At 58.7% G+C, this 14,121-nt stretch overlaps 1 protein-coding gene across 2 annotated transcripts in view; it reads right to left on the bottom strand.

Moving 5' to 3' along the window:
* KCNIP1 (potassium voltage-gated channel interacting protein 1) overlaps positions 1–3,179 on the bottom strand; it is a 170,273-nt gene extending 167,094 nt beyond the window's left edge. Inside the window, exon 1 of one of the 2 annotated variants that reach the window (XM_079772619.1) lies at positions 2,506–3,179. In XM_079772619.1, coding sequence (XP_079628745.1) covers positions 2,506–2,566 — 61 coding nt within the window. In that variant the 5' untranslated portion in view covers positions 2,567–3,179. The remainder of the gene's footprint in view (positions 1–2,505) is intronic. The other variant, XM_079772620.1, reaches the window with a different exon arrangement.
* Between the last annotated feature and the right edge of the window lie 10,942 nt (positions 3,180–14,121).

Here is a 14,121-nt window from a genome sequence, read left to right as displayed (position 1 = left end):
GCAGCTCTGGTAAGAACATCAGCAATGAAAGAATCTTCAAATTTGAGAAGGAGATGAAACCTGAGGGAACGTCTAATGTCACCACCTCCTTTTATAAAGGAAATGCCGAGGTCCCAAGGGGGGCTGGGACCCGGCCAGGAAATGATCCCTGAGCACCAGCCTCCCAGCCACTTTGCAAGCCTCCTGTCTGCAGGAAGGGTCTTCTGCGGGTTAACTTCCCAAGGTGCAAGACAGTAAAATGAGACTTTGCTCTGGGGCAAGTACATGCCCGGGGACTGTGGGCAGCCGAGGCCTGGGCAATTCCAGCCAATGCCGTGGGGCTTGGTGCAAGAAGGGCTGACCGCTCAGGCCTCGGGCAGCTTGTCACGGCGGCCCACCCAACAGAGAGTTAAATGGGAATGCACAGGTAGAGCACCCAGCACCGTCAGGCACACAGTAGGAGCTCACTGAATGCTGGCGCCCCCGTGCTCTTTCTGGGGCTCCTGGGAGAGAGAAGCAAAGAGCCTTGGCCCCGGGGAATCCTGTAGGGACTCATCTAGGGTGACCCGGCGTTTTGTGTGGGAGAAGGGAATGGTAGACAGGATTGTCTGGGCTCTAAATCTTTGCCCAGCCCCGTGCACGGAGCGCCACATCCATCATTCATTTGATCTTCAGATCCTTTCAACAGTATCTTCTGAGTCCCTGGTGGCTGCAGCGTAAGAGGAGGGCCTCTCCCTCCCTCCACTTCCCACATACCCAGTCTCCTGCCCAGAGGTAGCATTCTCGCTCAATTTATGGATAAGGAAACTGAGGCTTAGCGAGGTGAAGGCACTTGCCTGAGGTCACAGAGGGAGGGACTCACAACTCAAACTCCACTGGACACCCAGCTGACTCCCAAGAGTGCCGCAGGCATAGAAAGTATTTTGAAACAAACCCCTGGGATCCTTGTCCCCACAGTCCCCTGGCCTCTGGGGACCGCATGCTGGTCAGATAGATAAGCGATGGGGGAGGAGATGGGGATTTGCCACTGAACTTTGCCCCCGGTCAGGCAGTATCTGAGAATCTGTGAAAAGCAGCCCTGAAGGTCAAGGCCCTGGGCCAAGGCTTACAGACCTGCCTGTCCTGCCTAGGGCTGCTGAAAGGGCAAGCAGTCCCTTCCCTGCCAGGAGGGCGTGCAACTCAGCTGGACAGATGGGCCAGCGCCTCTTCCATGTTCCAGGCTGTAAACACCAGTCCAGCTTCATCCGCTAAGATCTTTCCCCAGAGACCTCACTCCTCGGTGTGCAGCCAGCCTGATGTCTCTGGGGCTGGGCCAGATGCTCGGACCCCGCGACAGGTTACTCATGGGGAGCTCTGCGATGCAGACAGATGCAGACCCCCCACCCCCGCCCCAATACATCAGGTGAGACCAACCAAAGTCCTAAGAGCAGACTTTTAGGGTGCCCCTTGGGGTGCCCCATTATCCTAATACAGATCTGATCACTGGCCAGCATAAGGGGTGAAGGGGCTTGCCCGAGGTCACAGAGCGAGGGACTCACACCAGAACCTGGGCTTCAGTGGCAGAACTTGAAGGCTTCAGTGTGCGGTTCCTTAGGATCCTACCACTCACGTAGTATTCCGGCATGAAACAAAACAAACCCATCCTTTTCTCTTTCCCAACTGCATCCGGTCTCTTCCTTCTCACAACCAACTTTCTAACTGCTGCCTAGGAGGCCTGTCCAGTCCCTGCCAGTGCAACACATGTCCGCCCCAACTTCCCACGGCCCTGCCCGACAAGGTCCTGCTGGTGAGACCCGCACGTCTCAGTGGGGAGAGGCTGCTATGGAAGGGGTGGGGGAGGTGCAGGAGGAGGGACTCCCGTATCATGCTTTCTAATCCTTGCTGGAAGCTCACCTCTCCACCACACCCCGACACACACCCCGACAGTGCCCCCAGCTCCCAGCGGTTCCCAGAGCAGGGCAGCACCCCTGTGTGATGCCCTGTCTCCTAATGACTCCCCGAGCCCTGGGAGCTTACACCTGGCGGCAGCTGGTTCCTTTTGGCTTGCAGTGGTTCTCTGGGGCGGGCAGACACAGCGCCCTCTCCCTAGTAATGGACTCCCAGGTCTGCACCTGCATCGCAGCCCAAGGAGCATGGGAATGTGTGAGCACCCTCGCTGGGTGCCCACGGTCGCACAACCAACCGCCTGCCGTCATGGGGATGGGAAGAGCTTCCCAAGAGACAATTCCGTCACCCCGACCCGTGAGCTTGCCCTTCCCTGCTCCGAGGGACTTCCCCAGGAGGAGGGTCCAGGTGCCCATCACCCAGGGCGCAGGCACCCACCCGCTCTGGCCCCCTCCTCTGCGCCTTCCTGGCTGTTCACACCAATCCTCCCGCTGGCTTCTGTCTCCTTTGGATACAGGGACAGGAGCCGGCTCCTCATAGAGAGGGAAGTCCGGGCCCCGGAGTCACTGGGCACACCCCACTTCAGCTTCGAGCACCCCCAAACCCAGCCAGGGGGACAAAAGGAAGAAGAAGGTGGCTTACCTTTGGAGGTTCGCCTTTGTTTGGTTTGCAGAGATGAGAAGGTGCCCATGACGGCCCCCATGGCAGCCAAGACTTGAGTTGGGACCCGGGCCCTGCCCCTCCCCTCCCCTGGAGAGAGATCAGTGTGGATCCCCTACTCCGAATTGGCGGAGAAAGGGAGCGCCCGGCAGCGCGCTGGCAGCTTGGTATTCAGCGAGCGAGCGCGGGGCCAGGCGCGGGGAGCCTTTTCTTTCAGCCCCGCACATGCAAGGACTCACAGGGCCACTGGCTCCCGGAGAGCCCTCGGAGCCCGCCCGGCTGCTTCCTTCGCTACGGCCGAGCGCGGTGGAGCCTGCCTGGCACTGGACACAGGGCGGGCGCCCGCCTGCGAGGCTACCCAGCCAGCGCCGCGTGTGGTGCGGGAGCCGCGGTCCGCCCGCCCCTCCTGCCGCACGCTGGGCGCCCCTCCCGGCGGCGCTCGGGCTGGGTCCCTGGGGGCCGCGTCCTGATCATGAATGAACAGAGCCGGGACCGCGCTGCGAGCCGCGCGCCTGCTGCCTGCTGCCTGCTGCCTGCCGGCTGGAGGCGAGCCTGAGCCGCGCACAGAGCACCCGGTGGGCGGGGAACCCCGGAGGGGCGGGGCGGGCCGGGCCCAGGGGGGCGCCTGGGACCCCGCTGCTGCCCGCGCCCCTGCAGGAGAGGAGTGTGCGGACTCCATTCTTGAGGCTGCGCTCCAGACCCCGGCGGGCGGGCACCTGGCTGATGGGTGGGGTTGGGCGGGCAGCCGATTGCTGCTGGGATAATGTGTAAGTGTTGCGTTATCTCATTCGGAATCTTTTTTAATTCACCGCCTGAATTCATGGGCTGGGGAAGAAAGCTGCCCGACCCACGGAGGGGATGAAAACACACATCCCACAGGGGTGTCCTGGGGGGAGGGGCCCTCCTGGTCCTCCAAGGCCCCGGCCACCTGCCAATGACAGAGCTGAGGACAGCGAAAGAGCCCTAGCCCCTCGCTTTCTCCCTTGGCTGTTTCTTTCCTCACTCTCTCCCTCCTGTCTTCTCCTCCTCCCACCCAAATGAATGGGCCACCAGCTTTGGCAGGCTGTGGGCTAGCGCTGAATTTAGGAAGCCGTCTGCCTGATGTGACTTCTCACTCCAGACCCCAGAGACCACCACCTTTATTTCAGCTTCTCATGCAAAAGGACACAGTTTGGGTGCTCCCTGGAAGCCTGAGGAGGAGGGACTCCTCCCCAGCTGGGAGCTGCCTGGGTTCCCATGATGCACCACGTTTGCAGGTCCGGGGTCCCGGAACATGTGGCCTCATGAGCACACGCGAACACATGGCCACACAAACGTATGGGCAGGGGTCCTGCAAGCCCACACAGACATTGCTGGGGCACACACAGACACACACAGACACAATGCAGCCACAGGTGCATCCACAGGACCCCACACAAGACAGCCACACAGGCATACGGTCATCCCCCGAGGGCACGCCCCCCCCCCCCCCCCCCCCAGGAGCTGCTTCCCCTCATTCCAGCTCACCAGCCGCCTTTCAGGGACACGGGTGTCCTGCGACTTGGCCAGGGACCTGAGGAACTCGTTACCGATCCGGCACGTAATGCCTTCTCAAAGCCAAACACGGGTCCTACGTGGCGCAACGGGGAAGGTGCATTTCATAACATCCAGCCTTTCGTCTGCAGTGCCCACTGCTGTGTCACCCACATGACCCCTTGCCCTGCGAGGTAGGCAGGTCACGTCTAATCATCACCATAGAGAGAAACGGAGGCTCCCCGAGGGGAAGGCATTTACCTGAAGTGACCCAGCCAGAATGTGGGATGAGGACTTGGAGTCCAGAGCTCTGTCACCCCCTCCTGCTGGGGGCCACGGAGTTGGGGAGAGCTCCTCTGGGCCCCACCAGATTCAAAGCCTCAGCTCTCTTAACTGCCAGGGCTTAGCTGTCTAATCCACGAGGCCTGGAAGCCTGGATGACGGACCCCTGGCAGGCCTGACCCCCGCCTCCCGCCTGTCCTCCCTGCTGGGGAAGAAGGGTGGGGTGGGGTGGGGTGGAAGACACGGGGCACTTGAGAGGACCATCAGGATGGCCAGGAGTCCAGGAACAGAGAAGGGATCTTTGTGGGGAGAGGGTGGAGCAGGCCCCGGGCTTCCAGGTCACTGGCTGAGCACCAAGCCCTCGGGCCTCTGTAATCTCCGTGCCACCTGAAGACCAGGCCAGCACTTGGGAGTTACCAAAGGCTAAGGTGCCACTCTCGCATTCCCTCCTCCCACCACCCTCTGAAGGAGGCACAGACGAACTGCTGCATTCTCCAGATCAGAAACAGTAACGGGCCCCCGGGTGTTCACCGGCTGCCTCTGAGCAGTGGGGACAAAGCGAAGTCCCCCAGGTGAGGTCCCAGGTGCTCACACATACACTACGGGGCCCTTTAGTGGCCTGGCTCCATCTACCAACCCCCTGCTCCCAGGTGCTCTCCTTGGGGTGCCAGCCACACAGACCTCCGTCTCCCCAAAGGTGCCCTCCATGGCTGTGCTTGGGGCCTGTGCACATGCTGTTCTCTCTGCCCTGAAGGCCCCTCACACCTTTTCCCATCTGGCCACCTGCTGCTCATCCTTGAAGATGGATGGACTTCAGATGTCATTTCCTCCAGGAATCCCGCCCTGACCCCCGAGTCAGTGCCCGCCTTGGGGTCCCTGCAGCACTTGGGGCTCTTCCCCCATCAGACCACTCACGGCCCCTTTCCTTGTCTCTCTCCCCCTGGGCTGTGAGACCCCGAAGCGCAGGGACCATTACTGAATGATCTCTACACTGTCTGCTTAACCCCTGGTTTCTGAAAGAATGCAGTCAATCAGTGCTGAATGAGTGAATGAAGGAATGAATTTTCTTTGCCCAGTGACTCAGTGAGTAAGGAAAAACGGGCGATTACCAGATCATCCTTGCTCTTCGAAGGAAGAAGCGCATTCTCCCAACTAAAGATTCATTCATCCAACAAATATTTATTCACTCATATATCAACCACACACCAAATATTTACACGCACAACCGCTCATTCATTCCTGATGACGCCCTGAGTGGTAGGCATTATCTAGATGAATAGACACCTGCAATGCTTGATGCAGTGCAGCTCACTAGGAGATGCTTGTCAGGAATGCACCTAAGGAGGAACGCACGCTGACTGTGAGGGACAAGAGAACAAGGCAGCAGACCCACCCCAGCTTCGGGGGACGCGTAACAGAGAGCAGGGCACTCCTGGGGAGACAGGGCGCCTCCCACAGCCACCTGGCTGCCGGGCCATTTACCCTGCCGGCCTCAGCGTGGTGTACTTGCTAAAGCCATCGCGCCAGCCCCATCCAACCTGGGCATCAATGCCGGGGGCTCCTTCTAACCTGGCAGGTGAGCTGCCTTGTGCCCTGTCCCCAAGTCTGCAGCCCCTCACCCACTCTGCCATAGACTGGATGTCTGTGCCCCCTTCCCAGTTCATACGCTGAAGCCCTAACTCCCGGGGGGGATATATGTGGAGGTGGAGCCTCTGAAAATGTACTGAGGGTTCAGTGAGGTTGTGGGGTAGGGCCCTGATCTCACGGGACTGGTGTCCTTAACGTTCTCAGAAGGACAGATATCAGAGAAGCACCTGACTCCCCACCTGTGACCCAGGGCAGCCTGTGAGCACACAGGAAGGAGGGGAGGGTGGCCACCTGCAACCCAAGGGCGGAGCCCTCCCCAGACACCAGCCCTGCTGGCTCCTTGATCTGACTTCCCCTCTCCAGAACCGTGAGATGTAACTTCCTGTTGTGGAAGTCACCCGGTCCGTGGCGCCCGAGCAGACTGACATGTACCCCCGGCACCCACCATGCCCTCAGAATCTCTGGAGGCAATGCCTTCCCTTCCCTCTGCTGTGAGCGCCCATACAGGATGCCTTAGGGCGCCCCTGGGAGGCTGTTCAGGGAGACCTGCATGAGCCCGTGGCAGTCTGCACGTGCTTGCCTGTGTTTGTGTAACACACAGCCGTGTCCGCTCCCTCCGACCCTCCCCCCCACATCACCGTTCCCTCAGCCATGGTTCTTCCCATGCTTGCAGGGAAGGGGAGCTCGCTGTGTCCCGTCACACATGGAGGCAGCAGCGTCGGATTAGGAGCCCGGATTGGGAAGGGCTAGATCTGGGTTCAAATCCTGATTTTGCCCCTTATTAGCTGTGAGATGTTGGGCCCGCCGAGTACTCTCTCTGAACCCCACCTTCACCTTCTGTGCACTGCCTCACGGTGAGGAGGGCGAGGTAAGGTCTGTGAGGCTCCAAGCAGGAGCCTGGAGCATAACGTGGCCAGTTATGGAGGGGAGGCCACCATCGTCCTGTTGCCGTGGGCCAGGCACCGTGCTGGGCTGCAGTGGAATGAAAGCGAGGGAGCCGCAGCCCCCCTTCGCTTCCATCTTTCTCTTCCTCTGCTGTAGAGGGAGTCTGTTCTCACGGTCCCCATCTGGTAGTAACAGACTCAGCTTGGTTAAGGAAGGGAGTGTGGCTGGCACCTGATTACGTGCAGTTCAGCACTCTGCTAGCTGCTGTCTTGTACCATTTCCCAAATGTTCCGCATGCATACGTCTGGCCTCCTCAAACAGACTCTGAGCTTTTGGAAAGCAAAGCAAGCACCGGCCCACCGCCCCTGCCCCCACACACCGCGGCCCAGCCTGGCCCAGGACGTCCTCCGGCCTCCACAAACACTCACCCCGAGGCCGCTCGGGGCAGGGGATAGGGCACCGTGGCTGAGCCTGGGACCAAGTCCCACTTCTCTTACTAAGCGTGAATCTGGGCTGGGGCGGCTTCACCTGTGAGCCGCAAGCAGGACCACGTCAAAGGCTGGTGTGAGCACTGGGGTGGGGGGTGGGGAGGGGTGGGGGGAATCAAGTAAAGGAAAGGGGCTTTGTCTCCCTATGAAGCACTCCGCGAATATCCTTTATTATTATTTGCTCTGAGGCTCATCTGGTTATTCGCTCCTTCATTCAACAAACATTTACGAAGCACCATCTACCTGCCAGGCACTATTCTAAGTATATGGACGGACCGGTCATGAGCCAGGAGAGCAGGAGCCCCGCCTTCAGCAAGCTGCACATCAGTCCCTCTCATCCCTACAAATGCCGTCAGGCCGGGACAGGAAGCAGGGGAGCGGGAGTTTGGGGGAGGCAGCAGAGGAAGCCAAGTAGGATAACCTTTGCCAAGTACAATGTGACGTCACAAGGACATGTAGACCCTCAGAGGGCAGGGATGGGGACACAGTGTTCAAGTCGGGGAGACTGGGCTTCAAATGCCCAGGGCAGGGGTGGGGGTGTTCATGACCCTGAGCAAGTTATTGGACCTTTAAAAGCCTCAACTTCCACAAGCAGAAAAAATACCACCAACGTAGGTTGCAGGGAGAGGCTGAAGGTGTTAGTGATCACCAGAGTCCCTGGGACCGTGGCCCCAGCTGGAACACAGTCCTGGCTCAGAAAATGCTAACTCCCACTTTCCTCAGTTTCCCCTTTCGGTCTCCTTTGCAAGCATCGCTCCCCACCGCTGCAGCGGGAGAGAAGACCTTGGAACAGGACAGGGGCTTGGGCAGTGCCTGTCATGGGCCGCCGCCTCCTGCGTGAAGCGTGCCCTTATCTGTCGAGGCTGATCACGCGCCTTCCGGAATCAGGACTGATGTGGCTGCAGGGAACGCGGGGAAGCCAGGACACAGGCTCCAGCTCTCATGTCCTGATGGCCTCACTGCCCGAGGGTTCCCCTTCATGCTCCAGCGCTGCAGCAGCCTCCCCCAGGGCTGAGATGAGTTCAGACGGAGGGCAGCCATCCACATGACCCCGGCGCGGGCAGCAAAGCCCTTCCGAGTCACCCAGACCCGGGGAGAGGGGGCACATTCCAGAGCATCTCAGCTCTCACGATCTGAAGCAACGTTATATGCGTGAGACCAGAGCAGTCCCGGTGCCAGCACCAGCCAGGCACAAGGCAGGCACTTCGCAACATTGAGCGAATGGCTCTCTGGGAGTGGAAGGGAGGATGGATGGAAGGAGGAAGGGTGGGGAGGTGGATGGATTCACATATGTTCCAACAAGCATGTAAGTACCTGATAAAACCTGTGAACCTTCTCCTCCAAAGTAACCATGCCTCCCTGCACACACCCGCACACTCTGCATACACCTTTATGGCAATCACAACGTTCCCCCGAAGCACATCCATGCACACCTGGTTAAGAAACTCTGTCCTAAGGAGGAATGATCGTAGTAAGGGATTTGAACCCGTCATTTCTTAGCAGGGTGACTTTAACTGCCCCGAGCCTCAGTTTCAACATCTGTAAAATGGGGGCAATGACTGTGTCTATTTCTTAGGGCTGGTGTGAGACTTAAATGAGAAGCAGCATTCAAATGCTTTAGTGTAGTGCCTGGCAGGTACCCACGATCAGTGAAAGGTGAGGATCATTATGACCATGATCATTAACCTTCTGTCACTCCTCATTCATTAATTTAGTGAGTGCATCCTGTTTATCACACCCTGAGTGGGTCTCAGGGTTGAAGCCCACTGGTTTGGGGAACTCATAGTCTAAGAGGCAAAGAGCAAGAAAGCCTGGGCATGACCTCTCTAGCTCTGCCCCTGACTCTGGCCAGGTGGCCAGCCCCACTCAGAGTCCTGGGGAGAAACAGAAGTTTGGACTCAGCAAGGTCAGGGCGGGGGTGGGAGGGTAGGTCTGCTCAGAAGGGCAAAAGTCAGGGTAGAGGTAGGTGGAGAAGTCCAGGGTGGAGCCAGGTAGAAAGGGATGAGGCAGGATGGAGGGGAGAGTCAGAGGCAGAGCAGGGCTGAGGTGGGGATGGGGGTGACCCTGGACAATTGCCATAATGGTCTGGCAGGGTGGACATATGACACGGAAACGGCTGGGGCAGAAACCATGGGTAGAATTTCATGTCTTTCCAGTGAGTGCAAAATATGGACCCATGGTTTCCTGGGGTAAATGGCCAGGAGTCAAGCGTGTCACCCCCCTCCTTGTTCTCCTTGGAATAGGTAACGTTTTCATTCGCAATGGTGGCCACTGTCTTGGAGTTCCTACCATGTGCCAGTCACGTGCCTGGTCCCACTTAATCATTTCAATACCCCCGCAAGGTAGGTACCCTCAGGACCCCCCATTTTATATAACAAACAACCAAAGTACAGAGAGGTTAAGTGACCTGCCCAAAGTCACACAGCAAGTTGTGCAGCTGGCCGTGAACTCAGATGCTCTGACTCCAGAGCCTGTACTCCCCGTGTAGCCGGAAGCCCTCCTGCTGCTGCAGAAACGGATTTCTTCTCAGGGGAGGTAGCAATTCACTGGGGACTCATAGCTACTGTGTAGCTTATTGGAGCCAAGAGGGAGAAATGGAGAGAGAGAGGGAGAAATGGAGAGAGAGAGAGAGAGAGAGAGAGAGAGAGAGAGAGAGAGAGAGAGAGAGGCAGAGGGAGGTATACCGAGTCCTGGCCCTCTGACTGGCAGGTGCTGCCCCACCCATACCCATAGTGCCAGGGCCGCGGCCATGCCCACCAGCCTGAGACACACTCAGGGTCTGTTTTCTCTCCATGGCTTCTACAGCCTGAAGACCCCAGAGGAGGTGAGCAGGGAGGGAGGGGGAGCAGCGGCACGCTGTGAGATGATTGGTAATAATGCCAGGGACAGCGCCTGGCCCTGCACGGCCCGCTGAACCTGTCAGCGCTGGCTCCCAGCCTCCCAGCCCTGCTGCTGCGGCAGCTGGAGCCTGAAGAGGGAAGAAGCCCAGAGCAGGGGGGGAGGCAGGGAGGCAGGCGGGGTCTGGGGGTGCAATTCGTGGTGGCCATCGCGTTGAGGGTGGGAGAGGGCTGCAGAAATGCAGCAGCTTCCAAGGACAAGACTTCCTGTGGCCACATCCCTGCCCCACAGGGAGACCTGTAGCATCACCGCCTGGGGCAGGGATGACAGGAACAATGGGGCCACCTTCTTGGACTCTGACTTCTTACAAGGGCCCCAGCTGAGATCCAGGCCTGGAAGAGCCGGCTCAGTTAGAGCAGGATGGGGGCTGGTCCTGGCCCCTCAGGGGGAGCACTGTTCAGCACTGAAACCCAGACTCATGGAATCTGGGGGCCGAGGAGGCCCTCCTGCCCCTTCCCCCAGCAGGGCCTAAGGGAGTGGAAAGGGCCCTGGTCCCCTCCCAGCCCCGCCAGCCCCCTCTGGCAGGACTGTCACACCCTCTACAAGTCTGTGCCTCTTTTCTCAGAGTGGGTTTGGGGTCCTGACCTCTCTCTCCTGGCCGAGTCTGGCAAGAAGAAGAATATTCCCCTTGTACCCAAGTGGGGTGTAGCCCAGACAGCTCCAGAGAGCTGGCAAACCTCGGGGTTGGGCTGGAGGCCCGGCTGTGACCTGGCTGGCCTGGTGACGCAGAAGGCACAGGAACCAGGATGCCCTGGGCTGCTGCCTGGAGAGAGGAGGGGCTGCACCCCAGAGGGGGAGCCTGCCCTGCACCTCCATGCTCCCTAGGCCCCCAGAAGGATGTTCAGGCAACACGGGGTTGGGAGGGAGCATCCCGAGTGGACTGAGATTTCAGTTCTGCCCCCCAAGAAGAATAGAAACTTGGACTAGGAATTGTGTTCAGCAATTTAAGAAATCAGCAAAGTAGCATTTCTGGCAGACCCAGGGCAGTTGCCTGAAAAGTCTCAGCTCCTCATAAAACCATGCTCACGCCCTCGCTGTCAGGCCCTGCCCTCCTCTCCATTTTACAACCAGCAAAAGGAGTTTCAAAAAGGAGAAGCGATTTTTGAAGCTGGGATGAGCTGTGGGGTGGGGTTTGAAGCTGGGGTGAGCTGTAGGATTGGGGTTTGAAGCTGGGGTGAGCTGTCGGATCGGGGTTTGAAGCTGGGGTGAGCTGTGGGGTCCAGGTTTGAAGCTGGGATGAGCTGTCGGATTGGGGTTTGAAGCTGGGGTTGGCTGTGGGGTTCGGGTTTGAAGCTGGGGTGAGCTGGCTTCAAAGACCACTCTATTACCCACCAAGGAAAGAGTGGAGGGAGCGAGGGAGAGGAGAGAAGGAAGTGGGAGGACACAGAGCAGCACCAGGAAGAAGAGTGGGGTGATGGGGAGCCTTCCAAGTGCCCCCCCCCCCACCAGGATCACTGCCCCAGGTGTGAGGAACGTGGCTCTGAGGGCCTTTGTCTTGGCTTAGAGGCCACCACGGATCCGGGTGGCCCAGCTCACAGGTGGAGAGGTGGGGGAAGGGGAAAACAGCACCCTTCCTCCCAGCACCCCGGGCGCCCCCTTCCCGAGGCCAGGCTGGCCCTCTCCTCTGCTCCCCCTGCAGGTCAGGAGGCTGCTTCCCGGGCCGCACAGACTGCCTTGGCAGCAGGGCCCTGCCACATGCCTGTTCTGCCCTCCCTTCTTGCTCTGGCTGGTCCCCAGCAGGGGGCGGGGGGTGGGCGCTCTGGCGGGTGCTGGGAGCTAATTGACAGTCCAGGGCTGCTTTCCCCGGGCTGGCATCCGCATGGTGCATTAATATTGGCGCCCACAGCTCAGGGCTGCTCTGGAGGATGCTCTGCAGATGAGCGCCGAGCCTGGTGTGCGGTGCGGACTTTATGCGGTCAGTATGCGAAGAATCAAGGCTGAGGAGGAGGAGGAGGCTGAGGCTGAGGCCGAGGCAGGCTGCAGACTGAGCCAGAGCTCCGTGCCTGGTTCCCACACTGCCGACCCAGAATCTGCTGCCAACCCTTCCCTGCCCTGTGACGGTACTAGAGATGCAGAGCGGTGAGGGGGGCCTGGTGGTACCCTCTGGACTCTCGCCATCCTGTGGGGACAGAGTGTCATGCGAACCCTTTGAAGACGGGGCCGAGCCTATGGCAAGCAGCTTCGAGGCCACACTAGCTCAGAAGGGACATCTGGTTCACCTGGGGGAGAAGGAGGGTGGGGAGGGCAGGCAGGCAGGGTTTTTCAAGAGGAGGTGCGGGGGCCCAGCCTGGAAAGACAATAGGAGTTTGCCTCCAACACCGCTGTACACAGGAGCCTTTATTGGGGAGCCCTCCTCGAACAGGCCCCAACAGCCGCAGTGTGCTCCACGCTCACCGCGGTCCCAGGGGGCAGAGCAGTGCTTCGCTCACCCCAAACCCTGGACGGATGATGGAGAAAGCAGGTCCAGCCACCATGGGTGACTTGACTTGATAAATCCTGTGACAGATGATTGAAGTGAGCGACCGAGTCATCCAGAAACAGCCAGTAGTTCCTAGAGATCCCAGGATGGAACCTTTCTGGGTTCCGCACGCAACCGGTCCAGCATTTCTCCATGCCCAGAGCTCGGCTGCTACCATCTCACCAGAGTCTGCTAAACTGAAGAGCATCTACTCTTAATACTCCAGAAAGCAGGGAAAGGAATGCCTTGCCCACGAACCCTTCCTGCAAGCTCCCGGGGCCACACAAAGACGAGTGTCCCAAGCGAAGACCTCCTGATACATTCTATGGCGGAAACTGATTGGCTAGAGTGGCGGGGGGCGGGGGGGAGGGAAGGGGAGGCGGCTAAGGGGTTGACCTGCAACCCAGGTACTGATTCTGAAGGTGCACATAATCTCAAAACCTCAGAGATTCTCCCAGAAAACAAGGTCTCTCTCAGAGCTATACTACTCAAGGCTAGAAAGGACTTTATATGCTCTATAGCTGGGCCCTTCGTTTTACAGATGGCCCAGGGAGGGAAAGAGTAGTCCCATTCCCCTGCACCCCATCACCATGGGGGATTTTTAAGGAGGTGGTGGCGGGGGACCTGAGAGCTGGGTCAAGGACAGGGTCTATCCAACTTTGGATGCCCTAGAGGCCTCTGAATAAAGCAGATGAATACAGAGTGCTGTGAATGCCTGCTCTTTGCAGTTGAGGAGCAAGAACAGAAAGGCTAAGCAGCTCCAACAAGGTCACACAGCATTTCTCGTGGCTTCCTTTCTGTTTCTGTTGACATGATTCTAACAACCCTGCAGAGCATGGTGTGTTGATCGCTGGGGGACCATGTGTCCTAGAGAAGAGAGGCCAGGCCTCTGGGCCATGGAGCCGGCAGAACCCCAGTCCTACCACTTCCGGGCTGTGTCCGTCAATCTCCTTGCATATTCCCACCCCGGTGGGTGAAAGGGTCTAACACTACCACAAACAGTCATGACAAGGAATAGATTAGAAAACACTTGGGAAGTGCCAAGCGTAAGGAGAATACATTTCTGCTCTCAACATGCCAGCTGTGACCCAAAAGCAGTGGAGAGAAACTGTGTCCCTCTCCCCCGCCACTCCCATCTAGGGAGGGGGGAGACGATCTCACTGGGATCTTGGCGAATGCCCCTCACATCCTGTAGCTCAGCTCTTTCTGACAGCTGCCTGGCTTACAGGTCTCAGCTCACGAAGCTGTCAGGTGGCACACGTGCCAGGGCCCACAAGGACGGCTGTGGGGTGATGGGGACATGAGGGAGACCCTCAGCTCTCTGACTGCTCTGCCTGTCACCCAGGGGCTAAGTTCACTTCCTGAGGCTAGATGCTGTGCATTTATTTTGGCCTCCAGGTAGCTTCCAGCAATTATAAGGGGGACACTTCCATCTGCATGCAACATCTCCATCTGTTTCTCAAGCGGTCCACAGAAAGGAGTGGGATT

The sequence above is a fragment of the Cnephaeus nilssonii genome, assembly GCF_951640355.1.
Source record: "Cnephaeus nilssonii genome assembly, chromosome: 5".
In the NCBI taxonomy this organism is placed as follows: Eukaryota; Metazoa; Chordata; class Mammalia; order Chiroptera; family Vespertilionidae; genus Cnephaeus; species Cnephaeus nilssonii.
This window is presented reverse-complemented; position numbering and strand designations above follow the sequence as displayed.